We start from the raw sequence: 16,482 nt of genomic DNA on the forward strand, positions 1-16,482 counted from the left end.
TCTTCAGGCTGGCCTAAAAGGGAAGCGCTGACTCCCCCTTGTCGCCCCGGTCTAGGAGGGCCGCGGCGGGCGGGAGGAGGGGTACCCCGGGCGGGAGGAGGGGTACCGTCTCCCAGACCCCTTCGCTTTCTGTCTCTCTGTGTCTCTGCCAAGCCTGCCTGACAAGAAGCCAGTCTCTGCTTGCACAGCCGGCTTGGGTTTCTTGGAGAAACCCTTCGATTTAAAGGCATAAATCCGCTGCCAAGGAGCAGAGCTCAAACCAGCGCAACTTCTGTGACCTGCTGTTGCATCCTCCTTCTGCATACTTGTGTCCCCATGGCAAGCGAGCCTGTCCCAAATGACAGAGATCAATTTCTGCAAGAAATGCAGTTTGTTTTCTTTATTCAACCTACGACGATCCAGATCTGTATCGGTACTTATACTCCTAAGCCCTTTAGTGCTGGAAATCAGACACTTGAATATCTTTTGTGGATTCAACAGTTCTCTTTTCCTATTATCCTTCATCCAGCAGACCCTGAGCCTCCCATATTTCTACTTGGGAGGATTAACTTGTTGTGCAGCTCTCTGCGCCGTCCTCCTTGCTGTGTTAGTTGGCTGTCTGAAATCGCATGATATCATTCTCACCACAAGAAAGAAAAAAAACCCAAAACCCAAAGAAGAGAAAAAAGTGTGTGAGGTTTCCTTCCCTCTGCCTTCATCCAACATCAACCTCTACACTGCACGTTTGTGTGGCTGGGGTAGGAAAGCTGGATTTGTTGCCAGCACCAGAGTGGCAGGTAACAGTGCACACTGGGGAAGAGAGATGGCTTCTGGGTTTCAGAAGATCTTTGCTGTGCTTTTCCTTGCCAGCTAAAAGGATTTGCACTGGCCTGTGAAGCAGATTTCATTTCTCAAACGGAAAGAGATAACACTGGTTGAGTTGATATACGGCTGAAAAGAGAGCTCCTTGCACGTATCTGCTCCATCACAGCTTGTAGGACTTAATGGAGCAGGTTCACTGCTGCTCTAAGGTTTTTCAGTCCATTGACTTCAGGGGGTCACTCTTGCTTTATTTGATTGATAGCCTTGTTGCTACGTATTTCCAGGGCTCCACACAGATATGTGGAAGGTACATGGAAGATACGCTTCTGTGATTCCCCTTTGGCTCCAATACCTCTAGCCAAGGTGCTCCATGGGATGCTGCCCTTGAGAACTTCAGTTTGGTCACCGATGTTTGGGGTACACACAGGGCAAGTGGATCCCCAGGGAAACCCTCCTCTCCAACCGCAGTATGAAAGAGCATGTCCCAGGCTGTGGGAACTCTTGGTCCTGAGAGTTTCCTGTTCTCAGGGGTGGGGAAAAAGGGATGATGTGTGAGGGTCGGGGGGATTTAAGAGTGCTTCAGGAGTGAAGATGACTTCTTTGCTAGACTTTCTACTGTATATGTTCTTAACTTCTTTATGCACCACTGCCTTCTGCCTCCTGCGTATCTAATGCCCTGGGTGGACACTCAAGATAATGCTGGACCGATTTGTATGTAAAATGGCTTCTGATGTATCTGAGTCCCATTTGTAAGACTTTCGAATCATTTGCAGGATCATATCTCAACTCTTGTTCTCCCATGCCTACTCATGCCTTTTACCCTGTGCTCCTCCATCATTCCACAGATGTTCTCTTTCCTTTTATCCTCCCAGCCCTGGAGAATGCCTCTCTCCAAGCCTGCAGCCTCTCGGAGCAGGAGGACGAAGAAGACACCATCTGGGAGAAGATTGAGAGTGCACGGCACCAGCTGACCCGCTCGCTGAACCCTGCGAAGCTCACCCCATACCTGCGCCAGTGCCGTGTCATAGACGAGCAGGATGAGGAGGAGGTGCTGAATTCATGCCGATTCCCTTGCAAAAGCAACCAGACAGGTGGGAGAAAGCACAAGCTTGCACTTAGACGGGCATGGTTTGTGGGGGGACAACCTGGTTTTGACACGCAGTGGATGCTACCCAACATGTGGTATTGTGGTCTCCTGGTCCCTCCCACCACAGTGCTACCCCAGCTTCGTTGTTCTCCGCGATGCTCTGCAGTCAGACCTCCCCCTCATCCTCTGTGGGTCTCCCCCTGGGTGTGTGCAGATGAGAGCAGTGCTCCCACCCTATTCCCTCTTCCAGCCATTCCCGTTCTTGTGGATGGAAGCAGAACTGGTGGAGATGCTATTTCAAGTCACAAAGCTGGTCTATGCTGTTTTCTCTGTGGTTTGCGGGGAATTAATCCTAGCTTTTATCCCTTCTTCCAGGTTACCTGATGGACATCCTCCGGCGCCGTGGGAAGCGAGGCTATGAAGCCTTCCTGGAGTCTTTAGAGTTTTACTACCCAGAGCACTACACCCGGCTAACGGGGAGGGAGCCAGCCCAGCGCTGCTCTATGATCCTGGGTAGGGGCAGGTGCTCTGTTCCCCCTTCAGCTGCTGCATGCATGGGAAGGGCCAGAAATTTGTGTATGCGCATGTATGAAGCCCTGGTTCACGCTACCTGTGCGCAAGGAACTCCAACAGCTCTGTGCTCTGGAAGGGAGGGGGCCATATGTACGCGTGTGATGGACAATGGTGCTATAAGCGTCGGACAAGAAGGGCTGCAAACCCCCAAGGCAGCTTGGCACCCCTTGATGGAAAACAGTGTTGGGTTGCTTTTTTTTAGGGTTACCCCTGTCTCAGCAGCCAGGACCTGATTCTCCTTTGTCTCCCTTCAGATGAGGAAGGCCCTGAGGGACTAACTCAGTTCCTGATGATGGAGGTGAAGAAGGTGAGGGCTCAGAGGAAGGAGCACCTGCTGAAGGAGCACCAGCTCCAGGTGAAAAACCAAGCACTGGAGCAAGAGCAGGCCCGGCTGGAGCAGCAGGTGCAGGAGCTCCTGAAGGTGCAGGAGCGTTGCAAGCGTCTGAGAGAGGAGTGGGACACCAACAGCGTGGAGCTGCTGAGGCTGAAGGATGAGAACTACATGATGGCCATGCGCTATGCACAGCTCTGTGAGGAGAAGAACATGGCTGTGCTGCGGAGCCGAGACCTGCAGCTGGTGGTATGGCCCCAGGGAACGTGGGGGCTGGGGGCGGGAGGTGGTAGGGGTCTGACGGCCAAGAGGGATGCATGTGGATGTTTGTGTGTGGTGGCCCGTGAGCGTAAAGGAGCTGATGGCAGGTGGGACGTGTGTTGGGGTGCGTGCCCCTGCTTTTGATGGGGAGCATGCCCTGAGCAGGGCAGAGCATCCAAGTCATGGGCATGGCATGGGAGACTCGCCGCTGCCCTGGGGTAGCTGGAGATACATCACCAGCTCCTGCTGCAGCTGGCGATACATCACCTAGAGAAGCCAGCACCAACTCCTTAGAGGAGCTGCCAGGGTGATGCCTTCCCTGGCATCTCTCGGCTCTCAGCCTGGCCGTTGGTACCATGCGATGCTCTGTCTGCTCCTGCATGCCCTCGCCGCCCTGTGCTGCCTGCTCTGCTGATGGGCGCCCGCGCTGTGCGCGGGCAGCACAGGCACGCAGCCGGCAGCTGATTCTGCCAAGCTGCATGTTTGTTTTTACTCCTTTCCTGGGAAAAGGCTTGCGTTTTCCTCTGTCTGGTGAGGAAGGTGGCTGTGCAGCCACCCACACACGAGGCGCCTGGAGCTGCCCAGCCCGCCTTGCCGCTTATAAGGAGTGTTTTGACCCAGGCTCTGCCCCCTCCTGCCGCTCTCCACTGCCTCCTCCTCCTCCTCGTCTCTCTCATGACATTTGGGAGACTCATGCCGCATACCTGAAGGAATTTGTGACACTGCACTCCAGCTGCCAAGCTCTCACCTCCAGCAAACACGCGCCCATTTCCTGCCTGGGCAAGGACAGCCCTACCTTGAACTTATTAATAACTCGGTTTCCTTGGTGCTCTGCTGCCTGCTGGCATTCCCCTTACCAGTCTGGGCCTGGACCTTTCACGTGGCCCCACGGGTACCTTTCATTCCTCATCCTGCTCCGCCAGCCCTGGCATCCTCCCCTACCTTTTATTCTGGTATTCCTGCCAATGCCAGCTCCCCTGGCCCTCCTCTGAGCGGGGAGGCGAATTGCTTGTGGGTGGGTGACTGTGGGGTGGAGAAATCTCCCTGGAAGCAGGGTGGGCCACCAGGTCCCAGCCTGCCTTCCCCTGCTGGCTCCAAGGTCCAGAAGTGACCGGTCCCCGAAAGTTATTCTAGGTCTTTTGGGCAGATTTGTGGAAGCGGTCCAGTTCCCGACTCCCTGCTTGGCAATTTTGGCAGTGTTGCTTAGTGCTCAGTGGCTTTGGTAGGTTTCCCCTGCCCCGTTTGCTCTCAAAGCCTGACCTGGGTGTGTAACTGGCTCTCTGACCAACCTCATCAGTCCTTACGGGTCTGTGAGGACCTCCCTTAGTCCTAAAAGTAACTGATCTCCCTTGTCTCCAGTGACATGTTGGTGGAAGAGTGTGAGAGCAGGCCAGGGTGTGATGATACATCTGTGGTACCCTGCAGCCTCAAGCGGCTTGAGCCTCAAATGCTTCCCACGCCACAGGTGACCTCCCTGCACTGTATAGCCTCCAGTGGATTTTTCTGCTCCAGATTTGTTTCTCAGCTGTTCTAGGAGCCGGGAAGCCTTTGAGAGACTCACAGCTGCTGGCTCTGGCAGCACAGCAGAGGTCTCTGGTCCACCCAGGGTCAAGGCCAGCTGCGCTGAGGATGCCCCAAGGTAGCAAGAAAATTGTTGCGCCAAGAGAGGATCCTGAGACTGCATGCGCTTACGCAAGTGCATCTTCCTCCTTTGCCCTGCAGGGAAAAGCTTTTGTGTGCAGCTGTGCTAACCTTGGCCCAAGGGTAGGATAGTCCTTCGCGTGGTTGCCCAGCCCTTGCCTTTGTCACCTCCAGGCCCTTTTTCTGCCCAGCGTCCTCTCTGCTTCACTCTCATGCTAAGGCAGAGGTGCAGGGCCATGCGAGTCAGACTGTGTTTCTTCCCTGGGTTGCAGGTGGACCAGCTGAAATGCAAAGTGACCAGCCTAGAGGAGGAGTGCAGCCTGCTGCAGAAACAGGCTTCTGCGCCGCTCCAGCGAGAGGCGGAGGAGCGGGGCCACCCCGACGCCGTGTCCGAGCTGTGGGCTGAGAACCAGCGGCTCACGGCATCGCTGCAGGAGCTGCAGGGCATGTTGCAGGTACCTGGTGGGGCAAGGCAGGCTCCAAGTCACCTCCTTTCCTGGGGAGGTGTGACTTTGTGCCTTGGACTGCACAGTAGATTAATAGAGGAGTAATGATGGCAGTTGTGCTAGTCTGTCTGTCACTGCCCTGGTCTGGTGCTCCCTCAGTGCTTGTGGTGCAGTGGTGGTACCCTCTCACTTTCTAGACACCCGGCGAGAGCCCAGTGCCAGGCTCTGAGCAGATCCTGCTGGACATCCTGGAGCACGACTGGAAGGAAGCCCAAGACGACCGGCAGGATCTCTGCCAGAAACTCAACTCACTGCAGAATGAGCTGCAGTGGGCTGAAGAGCTGAGGGATAAGGTAGAGCATCCATCACTGCCCCCGGCCCCACACACCAAGAAGGGCCTGGAAAAGAGGGGAGGGAGGGGGCTGGGAAGCCACAGCAGTCACTTTCAGGAGGACTAATGCTCGCTGCTTGCTGTTGCCAGTACCTCCAAGAGGTGGAAGATCTGCAGCTGAAATACCGAACGCTGCAGAAAGACTGTGATCTCTACAAGCATCGGATGAACACAGTGCTGCTGCAGCTGGAGGAGATTGAAAAAGAGCGGGACCAGGTAAATCGCTCTCCCCCTTGGCTCTCCACCTCCCAGCGGCACCAGGGCCTTTGTCTCTGTTCTGGATACTCACTTCTTCCCCAGTGGATCTTCTCCATCCAGGCCAAGGTGGGAGGTGGGGATTAGTAGTGCAGTTCTCTGCCTTTTCTCACTCTCAGCCTGGCTCCTTGCAGGCAATCCAGAGCCGTGATGGGGTGCAGCTACAATACTCTCAGAGCCTGATTGAGAAGGACCAGTACCGCAAACGCGTGCGGGCCCTGGAGGAGGAGCGGGATGAGCTCCTAAGCAAGCTGAGCCAGGCAGAAGGGCTGAACAGCACATTGCAGGCACAGCTGCAGCGGTGCCAAGGCAGCCGCAGCATGGGCAAGGTGAGGGTGGCTAGAAAGAAGGGGGAACTGAGAAGCTGGAGGGGTCAGGGCTGATTCCTGGGGGATTCAATGGGATGATGGAGTCTCTTCTATCCCAGATGTGCAGCTCTTCCTACTCCCTCTGCTCCAACCTCAGCAGCACCTGGAGCCTCGTAGACAACCCTAACAGCTTTACAACTGGACTTGTGGATGCGCTGGGGGTTTCTGCTATCCCGTTCCCAGGGGATTCGGCCATTCAGAGCATGGTGAGAACTTGAGCATGAGAGGCTGACCCTCAGCTGAGGGCAGCAGGGACTCAGACTGCTCAGGAAGGGCACAGAGATTGGAGCGGGTCCATCGTGGGGCTGTGAGCATGGGGTGGTGGGTAAGGTGGGAGCAGATCCCGGGTGCAAAGCTTTGTTCTCAGTCTCTGACAAACCATCCAATGCTGCACCAAAGTGTGCAGCACTCAGCTGGGTGTGAAAGAGGGGGAAGCGAAGCTCTGTTCATCCCTATGACACCCTAGGAATCAACAGCCTCACGTAAGATCATAGAATCATAGAATGGTTTAGGTTGGAAGGGACCTAGAAGATCATCTTGTTCCAACCCCCCTGCCATAGGCAGGGACACCTCCCACTAGACCAGCTTGCTCCAAGTCCCATCCAACCTGGCCTTGAACACCTCCAGAGATGGAGCTTCCACAGCTTCTCTGGGCAACCTGTTCCAGTGCCTCACCACCCTCATAGTGAAAAATTTCTTCCTAATATCTAATCTAAATCTGCTCTCTTCCAGTTTGAAGCCATTTCCCCTCGTCCTGTCAAAAAGCTGTTTAATCTACACATGCTGAGGGGAAAAATCCCGGCTCTTCCAAATCTTGTAGCAGCATTGTATTGTTTTTAAGGGACACAGGTTCTTTCCTTTGTCCCTTTGAACTTTAATCCTGGACCACCCTAAAACGGGCAGTCCCACAGGTTACTCACACCTGTGAGTGTGCGGTGGCTGAAAGTGAGATATAAGGACAAGGTTGGATATTCCCTTCATCTGCTACTACTCCCACAGCGTGTACATTGCAAAAAGATGGGGACGCAGTGTCATGCATCTCCATTCATGCTCTCTCCTTGGGAAAACAAGATGCCCCTGGGTGTTTGGAGAGATATGGATGGTTCCTAAAGAGCTGTGTGGTACCTGAGGAGCTGTTTGCAACCTGGCCTGAAGTGAGGGGAGAGGTGGTGCTGGGTGTTGGTGTTAACAGGTATCTCTCTTTCGCTCTGCCCAAGGAGGTGACTCCTGACAGTGAGAAAGATATCAACCGCCTTTCCACCTTCCCTTTCCCTCCCTGCATCGGCTCCATCCTCCGGCGGCAGCGGGAAGATAGGTGCATGCCCTACAAAAGGTGATTGCCGGGGGCTGCTTGAGTCTGTGTGTCATCTGTGGGGCTTGTGGGGGCCAGGGCGAACAGGCTGGAAGGTGACGATGGAACCTGGAGTGGGGACTGAGAGTGGGAAGGCTGGCTGGGAGCTGTATGCTGGATGGGGGGGTGTGCTTCTGAGGGGTGGGGGAAGGCTGTGGGGATGGGGTTGGGAATGGGATGCAAACAGGCTTTGGAAAAGCTGCTGCCACCTCACAGCTCCCTTTTGTGTCTCCTTTGTAGCTTGTCCTGTGGCTCCTTTAGCAGCATTGAAGACGCAACAGGTACCAGGGTGGGGGCTTTCCCTGAAGGGCTTACATAAAAAGTGGTGGCTCTGGGGAGAGGGGTTGGACAACTGACCCTCCTTCATGCCTGTGGTTTGTGCAGCTCACTGCGAAGGCCCTGCCACCCTTAGCAGGGTGCTGTGGAGCCACACGTCCCCTGGTGCCGTGCCAGGCACAGCGGCTGGAAAAGCTGGCTTTTCCTCTGCAGAGCAGGTAGCTGTTCACATCAGGTCTGTTTAATTCATGGAGATCTGCGTTGATGGAGAACTTGATGTGGAGTTGGGGGAGTAGGTAACAGAAGAGAGAAATGCCTTTGCTCTGGGGTGTTATTGGGTATTCCCTTCATCTGCTACTACCTGGGTGATGGGTTGTAAATCTGGAGTGGAGCTCCTGGTGCTGGCTGGTCCTGTGGAGGGTGCTGGTGGCTGATCTCTGGGCACCTCCAGGTAGCCCTGGTGGCTGCTGCCTTCTGACTGAAATGCTGATGAAGGGAGCGAAGATTTGCTTGTTCTCAGGAGACGTGGGAAACCCTTTCCAGGGGGGTGACCATTCAAAGCCTCCCTGCAGCCTCAGTTTCCCAGTCAGATGCTAGAAAATTCCCAGGAGAGGGTGACAGACCCTTGCCACCCCGAGAACGTGAGCTCCCTGCAGCGCTCGGAGAGGTGATGTGCCCCCTCTCTCCTTCTTGCTCTCTTTCCTAGGCAGTGGTTTTGCTAGCGCCTCGCTTGGGGCCTTCTCCTCTTCTTCCAGCAGCACCTACACCAGGGTGAAGTCGGAGATCTGTTTGTCCACGCTTCCCAGCCGCGAGGAGGTCACTAGGAGGTGACTGCTGCTTTCTGAGCTGGGCACTCTGAGCCAGCTGCTTGGGGGGATATATCATGGTGCTGGGAGACCACGTTTGGGAGACCCTTCCTTTCTGCTTCCCCCCTTGTGGGCTTTTTCACTAGTGGGAGAGGAGAGGAATGAAGATCCTATAGTCCTTGCTTCCGATCAGGACTCCTTTTTTTTCTGGTGCTGTCCCGTATGTTATGGCACGGGTGGGGATGTTGCCCTGGGCTGGACACACATCTGTTTAGGTAAGGACAGGACCATGGGACCCCGCCCAGCTTAGCTTTGGTGTTGGGGCTGGTGGGGAGCAATGGGTCATGGGGACTCATAAGCTCTGTGTGTATGCTCTGGCGATGGCTGTCAATCATGAGCTCTGTACCGCAGTGCTCCATACAATAAACACCCCGTAGCTGGACACAAAGCATGGGGGACCAGTTCTTAGAAAAGGCAGCAAACTTCAGTTGCTGGACTTGGCGTTTCTCTTTGCCAGGTCACTGGTGGTACAGCTCACTAGCATGGGTCACCCTAGCAACACTTCATCCCAGGAGAAGAGGCTCGGAGCAGACATCTCCATCCTTGGAGGGAACAGGACAGGGATTTACGTCCAGTGGGTCAAGCCAGGCTCACAGGTCGAGGATGCAGGACTCCAGGAAGGGTGCCGGCTCATTGAGGTGAGTCCGGGAAGGGGCTCGCTTTGTGGGTTTGCAAGGCACCTGGGATGATGCAAGGAGTTTTCAAACACAAGAAAAAACTTCGTTACGGTTTGGGTGAGAGAGCACTGGAACAGGCTGCCCAGGGAGGTTATGGAGTCCCCTTCTCTGGAGATTTTCAAGACTCACCTGGATGCAGTCCTGAGTAACGTGCTCTAGGCAATCCTGCTTTAGCAGGGGAGTTGGACTAGATGATGTCTAGAGGTCCCTTCCAAGTGAAAATTCCACGATTCCGTGATTCTGTGAGTGTGGAGTGATCCCCAGTGCAAGCTGACCTCTACCCAGCTTGAAGTCCACCTCCATTTCTCTTGTTTCTCAGGACTGCTCCCTGCTTGGAGCTTTACGCAGCACAAACGCCCATCCAAGTATTATGGTGCTTGGGTGTACCTGTGCATGTAAAAATGCTGAGACCTTCTGAAACATTTTTTTTCAGCTGTGGGAGGGTAAAAACAAAAAGGAGTCATGCAGATTAAGATGGCAATGTGCCTATATGTCCCTGGAGTTGTCTGTCACCTTGCAGTATTTCAGAGCAGTTTGCATCCTGCACATGCCTGTTGTGAAACGATCAATTCTGGAGCGAGATTTCTTAGGCCTTCATGACCCTCTTGAGCTATAGAGAATAATTGCTCTGAAGAAAGCTCCTGGAGGGAGGGAAGGGCATTTGTTTTGGCAAGAATGACACCACTTGAAATACAGCTACACTACTTGAATTAATATCCCACCTGTAACTGAAAATAAACCAGCTCTCCCACCCCCACTCCCACACGCGTTCATGCACACACGTTGGCTTTCACAGCAGCCTGGCATCCAGACTGGGTGGTGGCTGGCAACAGGTATTTCAGAGGCAGAGGAGGGAACCAGAGGCAGACTGAGGATGCCTTGTCCTCAGGTAGAGCTTTCCCTGGGCCCGCCTCGCTCTGTAACATCTCTTGTGTAACCCTGATGGGTGAGGGAGCTGGGTGGGGGGGGGGGAGCAGCCTCTTCCAGCCCCTAGGTCTCTCTTGTGTAACCCTGATGGGTGAGGGAGCTGGGTGGGGGGGGGGAGCCTCCTCTTCCAGCCCCTAGGTCTAACGGCATCGGGTTCTTGCTAGCTGAGAGTGCCGTCGCTGAAGGAAGAGGTGCTTTCCCTGGAGAACTGCACACGGGAGGTCGCCTACCTGAGCCTGCTGCATTGGGATGAGCCCTCTAGTCTTGTTTTTCAGCTGGACCTGGAAGGTAAGGCCCTGGCAGCTGGGTCTCCTTTCAGCCTGAGCTCTCTGCCTCACTTTCCAGACTCTCCACCCAGCCCTGGAGGTACATCTCTGTTATTCTCTCTCCTCTCCTGTTTGGTCCTAGGCCACCATGTCTGACACAGGGGTTGGCCGTAGCTCCGGTAGCTTTCCCTGTCTGGTGTGACATGTGCATCCTCTGAGTTACAGGATGGAGGTACAGACCTTCTGTCTGTTTACCTCCTCTGCACCCTCCACCCCAATCCGTAGCATCACAGCTGTGCTGGGGACCTGCCTATCTTGTTGGTGACAGTTTTCTCCTGTGTCCCCACTGGTGACCTATATCTCCTGCTCCAGGATACCAGCCTCTGCGGGAAGCCCTAGAAGAAGGGAAGAAGCTTTCTGGAGACTCGTTCTATGTACGCACCAACCTGTCACTCCTGGAGCCGTCAGACCCTTACGCGCTGTGCGTCAAGTGTCGGGAGATCCTCCACGTGACGGACACCATGCACAAAGGGCGGCTGGAGTGGTACTGCTCCCGTGTTGATCCCTTGACCATGCGGGACCTGGACAAGGGCACGGTGCCCAACTACAGCAGGTAACCAGGGTGAGGAGGAAGGCAGGGGGGGTACCTGGGGTACACACCCCATTTCTCTGTGGTGAGCATCCCCTAGGGGTCCTGAGTGGTGTGGACCGGCCTCTTGATAGTGTGGACTGCCCAAGCCTTGAAGGGGGGAGCAGTGTGGTAGTGTTTGGGTGCCCTTGAGAGACTGGGAGTTTGAGTGAGGGCTTTGATATGCCTGTGCTTCAGCAGGTCTCTGTAGGGTTTGGCAAAGAGTGTCAGAGCAGGCTACAGTCCCTGGGGGCTCTACAGTTGCTTGAGGGCAACCTCTGTCTTTGCAGGGCTCACCAGCTTTTGAAGATCCAGGAGAAGGGCCAGATGCCTGGGCAGCAGAGGAGCCACAGAAATAATGTAAGTCAAAGAAGGCGGCAATGAGAGCCGTGCGTGTGTACCTATGGCCACCCCACCACCTCAGCACGTAATCTGCCCTACTGTTGGTAAACCAGCTCGTATAGAGGTGGCAGCTGGGTTAGCAAGCAGAGCAGGGGCTTATAGCCCAGACAGTGTTACTGCTCTGTGGCTGCTTTCCTACCCCCCTCCTCACTTCCCAGACTGAACCTGAGGGGCGGCAGACCTCGTCCCATGCTTTTTGTACGTGTGCTCCATCCGTTTTGCCAGCAGGTGTTCTGCAGCCAGCTGTGTCAGTGTGTGAAATGGTCTGTGCTCTCAGTCTTATTGCCTTCGCTTTCTCCTCAGCTAAAGAAACGGGCCTTGGACCAACTGCGCCTGGTGAAATCCAAACCGCAGAGGAGCCCAGAGCAGCCCCCTCAGCAGCTGTGGCTGGATCCCTGCTCAGGTTAGCTGTTACCCCTGCACCTGCCCCATCACGTCTGGAGACCCAGTCATCCCCTGTGGACACTGAAGGGACATTGGTATCTGGGATGCCTCAGTCTCTTTGCCCAGGATCCCTCTTTTAACCCTGCTAGTGGGATTTTGGGAAGCCCATGCTCCTTTTCCTAGGCTTTATGGGGCTTTCCATTGCTTCTGTGATTCTTGGGGTCATCTGACTTTTTGTGGAGAATAAACTGGTGTGTAGCTCAAGGGACTCCTAGGAAATGGGGAAGGGGGGCTACAGCCAGGGTATCTGCCCGTGGGTGAGTGCTGTAACCAGGGTAGGATCTCTCCTAGGACATAGGACGGTTGGTAGGTGCCTTCATGAGTCAGGATTGGGGGATGGTACAGGAAGAACAGTCTGTGGTCTGTGAGCTAGTGGCAGCCTCACCTCCCATGTTCTCACCTTTGGCTTTCCCTTCTTCATTCCTGTCTTCCAGACCAGGACACGAGCCTGAAGCCTTACAGCCTGGTGCGCCCTGTGGTGGTCAAAGCACCCCGTCCTGTGGTGCTGTCACCTAACTGCATTGTACCACGGCTCATCAGGAACCTACTGGACTTGCCCACCTCTCGCCTGGACTTCCATGTGTGCCCAGCAGGTAGGCAGCAATAAGTAGTTGACATGTCCAAGGCTCTTTTAGGAGCCTGTGGCTGAGTAAGGTAGAGTACACAAGTCTCCTACTTCCCAGGGCTGCTTTCCCCTTTTACCTCCTGCCACTTCTTAGCTGTACAGTGGAAAGCCAAGATTTTGCTCAAGGATGTCACTTCTGTGGAGGCCTTGGTCAGTCCAGTTCAGGGAAGAGTTGCTCTTAGTCCTGGAAATATGGGCCTCTTGGAGACGACATGAGATGTCTCTTCAGTGGCTAATTGTGGGTGTCTCTCAGTCTTCTCAGACAATACCTGTTGACAGGTCACCTTTTTGGGCTGAGTGTCTGCAAGACATTCCCTCCTATTTTTAACTGTGTCCTATCCCTTTGACCCACATGGAAGACAGCCTGCCCTTCTGTTCTCCTGGGGCATGGAGATCCTCTCTCTTCCCTTGAGTGGGTGGCAGTGGCATTGCCTTGCTGCTCTGGGTGGCTTTTCCCAGGGATGACGCCTCTGGCTGAGGTGGCATCTGCAGGTTGACTCTTCCTCCCCAGGGACAAGAGGATCCAGCCTTAGTGCTGTGGTCCTCTCCCTTATGGCAGCAGCATGAGGCTGACACACCACTGCAGAGGCTGCTGGGGAAAGGGCTTTTTTCCCCCACGGAATTTTCACAGAGGATAACTCTCTCTTCCCCCCTTCCTCCTCCCTTCTCCATCTCTTTCCTCTCCCCGTGTTTAGAGTTCTGCCTTTTCCAACTGCAGAACTGAAAAATGAGTTGGTATATTTTTTGGGGGGGGGGGCTGGTGATAGAGGTAGTGAAAAGTCTCTGGTTTGCTGAAGAAGGTTGGCTCTGCAAATTTTGGCCGCTGGGCTTCATATCTGAGTGACTTGGTCATATATCCTGTCCTACTGAGCCCTCTGCAGGGTCCCCCTCACATTGCATGGGGACATGCTTTGAAGCCATTACTGCAGCTAGAGACTTTACACCGAGGACAAAAACCTCGGCTCTCGCCTGTCAGTTTTGCCTATTGTGAGGGAAGGAAGGTGATTTTGGAGCCTCGAGCTGTTTCTCTTCCCTTTGCTGCCTGTATTTGCCCTTGGAGAAGTCGCAAGCCAGTGCTGTTGATATAAGCCAGCTGATCATCCACAGGAGCCTGCTGCCCCCAAAGGAAACAGATGGCTTTGCAGGATCCAGCTCTACCTGGCAATTACCTGTGCCACCAGGCTGAGGTAGAAGTGGATCCCCAACCAGCCTAGGGCTTGGGAGAGCTGGAAGGTGCTCTGGACCCAATTCCAAACAGACCTTCTCTTAAATTCATTACTTTATTTCTATCTTAGGGGTGAGCAGCTCCTAAAAGTCTTGTTAGGTTCCCTGCTCATGTTTCGGTGGCAGCATGGGCAGCCGCCTAGGGCAGCACGGTCAGCAGGTAGAGCCTGGAGCCTGCTTCAGCCACAGCGGGCTGCAAAGGCTGTGGCTCCCAAGTGAGGTCTCTTTGTGTGCATTGTCTCATCTTCTGGTGGGAGTTGCTGAGGGCACTTCACAGTCATTGCTTCAATCACGCTGTACCTCGCTGTCCTGCCAGCTCTGCCCCCAGTTCTCTCCCTCAGCATCACCTCTCTGCTGCTCTCCTGCCTGGCGTTGCCTCGTCTGTTGGGTGCTGTCCTTCTACGTCCAAGCAGGGGGGAGGTGGCTCAGGCTGCCACCGACAAAAGGAGGTTCTGCTTGCTCCCCATCTTCTTGCCACTCTCCCATGCCAAGAGGCACGCTCCCCTTGCTTCCCCATCCCTGTCGCTCACTGGAGCCATCTATGAGCTCATGCAGCTCACAAACCCTGAAGGAAACCTACCAGGCAAATTAAAGTGATCATTTTTCTGCCATGCTCTGTTACGGAGAGTGTGAGACGGTTTGGCAGCAAGGAAGAGGGGGATAATGGCTGTGAGCTGGCTTAGGCTGCTGCGGTACTGCAACACAAGAGCTGCTCTTGCCCTGCAAGTTGTCTTCAGCTGTGATATCTTGCTTGTTCTGTACGCAGAAAGCTGCAGGAAATCCATGCCAACGTGTAATGTTGTATAATTAGACTCGCTCTCCAGAATCCATAAACAGTGAACTCGATAAGCATCAGCGCAGCAGCAAACGTGCAGGATCTGAGGTGGAAAGTATGTGCAGGAGAGAGAAGGGGCTGACGTCTCCCTTTTCATTTCTCCTCTCGGCTCACAGAGAAGCTGGTAGAAGGGGATCCCAGCGCTACCCACGCTCAGGAGCACCCTGTGTCTAGAAGTGCCCCCCAGGACCGGAGGGAGAGCGGGCGAATCCGCATGATCCGGGAGGCGATGGAGAAGGTGCTGAGCTGTTTGGTGTGGGGAGAGAGGGCCAGGATGGGGCACCTCGTTCAGATTGGAGGAGAGGAGGGGACAGCTGAGCGGGGGAAAAAGGAGGGCAGTGTGGTTGATAGAGGAGTTGTTTACTTGGGGGTTGTGTAGTTTGGAGGGTGTTTTAGGTCCAGGTGCTGTGGGTTGTGGAGCAGCAGATATGGACTTTTCCCTGAGTCACTGTTGAGCTCAGGTGAAAGAAATGGCAACTGGGGATCCATGGGGGAGGCGTTGGGAAATGCCGTATGCAGAAGCAACCTCCTTTCTCTCACATTCTTCATCTTTGCCAAAGCGGCAACAGCTTTGCTCAGGGCACATGGAGAAATGTAGGGCTGTGGGTGACAATGATGACAAAGGGGATGTGACGATGGGCTGTGGCTGAGTGGGGGGTCTGGTGCTGGGTTGGCAGTGACAGAGTGGGTCACCCTGCTCTTTAATTCTCCCCTTCCCTCTTGGCCCTGTCCGTAAATCCCACATTTAATGGAATTACTATTGGAAAAGCAATGATATTTCACAGTATGGCATTTGATTTAATGTAACTGTCAGGGGCTGGGGTTATTTTTTCTCCATTTAAATCAGTAAATCTATTCAATTTCCCTTCCAGAATAAACACTGCCTACTAGAGCTGGGAGTTCAGAGTGTGAGGGATCTAATTAAAAGTGAAATATACCCCATCGTTATCCATGTCGAGGTCACTGAGAAGAACGTTAGAGGACTCAGGTAAGACAAGGCGGAGTGGCGTGGATGAAGGCTGTCGTGGGAGGAAAGAGAAGCCCTTGTCTCTGTCCAGAGGGAGAGACAAAGACTGGGGAGAGAGCACTTGCTCTGTGTGTGTTGGGGCTGGCCTCTGTGAGGGAGAAAAAGGGCAGGAAAATGGGCTTTGTGTACATGTGAGGGAGTTCCTGGGTGTTTTTGCCACCCTGTCTCTTTATGCCAAAGGTAATGCTCATCTCTGTGTTTTCCCCAGGAGCTTGCTGGGGAAGGTGGGCCAGCGGGACTCGGAGGTGCTGAAGGTGTGCCGTGGTGCGGAGCAGGCTCTCCACACTCTGCCATGCTCCTGGGCCCGCGTGGAGCCCCACGCCTGGAGCCATGCCGAGGAGCTGCCCAAAGTGGTTCGGGGATGCATCTTCCAGGAGCAAACCCGCCCTCTGTGGATCGAGGAGGGTGACGACTGAGTTGAGGGTAGCAGAGCAGGCACTGCCAGCTACCGTCCCCAGGAGACGTTCTCGGAGGTCCCTGCCTCCCCAGGCTCCTCCAGGTAGCATGTCCTTCCTCCCCGGGGGGATGCCAGCAGCAAAGGCCCCCAAGGGTAGCCTTTGTGGTCCGCTTGAGGCCACCAAGAGCCAGGGAGTAACGTGCTGCCTGAGCTTTCTGTATTTTATTGGAGAGATGTCTTCCACCATTATGGTGGAAACCACCCTCGTGGGCTGTTCCCCATCACCTTGGGCTGTCCTTGTCTCTGGTACGTGGTCAGATTGCTAGATGGGGAACTGCGTGGGATCAGGCTGTGTAGGAGCATATCTCACACACATTTGAAGC

General features: G+C 54.5%; 1 protein-coding gene across 1 annotated transcript in view; it reads left to right on the plus strand.

Moving 5' to 3' along the window:
• The window catches only part of CARD10 (caspase recruitment domain family, member 10), a 26,322-nt gene extending 10,204 nt beyond the window's left edge, over positions 1 to 16,118 (plus strand). The window contains exons 4-23 of the mRNA XM_009881905.1: positions 1,674 to 1,892; positions 2,264 to 2,401; positions 2,716 to 3,041; positions 4,967 to 5,149; positions 5,338 to 5,493; positions 5,622 to 5,747; positions 5,921 to 6,115; positions 6,214 to 6,360; positions 7,372 to 7,487; positions 7,746 to 7,786; positions 8,488 to 8,608; positions 9,105 to 9,285; positions 10,416 to 10,539; positions 10,890 to 11,130; positions 11,436 to 11,505; positions 11,851 to 11,950; positions 12,426 to 12,584; positions 14,792 to 14,913; positions 15,548 to 15,663; positions 15,911 to 16,118. Of these exons, the coding sequence (XP_009880207.1) occupies positions 1,674 to 1,892; positions 2,264 to 2,401; positions 2,716 to 3,041; positions 4,967 to 5,149; positions 5,338 to 5,493; positions 5,622 to 5,747; positions 5,921 to 6,115; positions 6,214 to 6,360; positions 7,372 to 7,487; positions 7,746 to 7,786; positions 8,488 to 8,608; positions 9,105 to 9,285; positions 10,416 to 10,539; positions 10,890 to 11,130; positions 11,436 to 11,505; positions 11,851 to 11,950; positions 12,426 to 12,584; positions 14,792 to 14,913; positions 15,548 to 15,663; positions 15,911 to 16,118 (3,089 nt within the window). The remainder of the gene's footprint in view (positions 1 to 1,673; positions 1,893 to 2,263; positions 2,402 to 2,715; positions 3,042 to 4,966; positions 5,150 to 5,337; positions 5,494 to 5,621; positions 5,748 to 5,920; positions 6,116 to 6,213; positions 6,361 to 7,371; positions 7,488 to 7,745; positions 7,787 to 8,487; positions 8,609 to 9,104; positions 9,286 to 10,415; positions 10,540 to 10,889; positions 11,131 to 11,435; positions 11,506 to 11,850; positions 11,951 to 12,425; positions 12,585 to 14,791; positions 14,914 to 15,547; positions 15,664 to 15,910) is intronic.
• Positions 16,119 to 16,482: the final 364 nt, after the last annotated feature.

Source organism: Charadrius vociferus, unplaced genomic scaffold, assembly GCF_000708025.1.
Source record: "Charadrius vociferus isolate BGI_N301 unplaced genomic scaffold, ASM70802v2 scaffold413, whole genome shotgun sequence".
Classification (NCBI taxonomy): Eukaryota; Metazoa; Chordata; class Aves; order Charadriiformes; family Charadriidae; genus Charadrius; species Charadrius vociferus.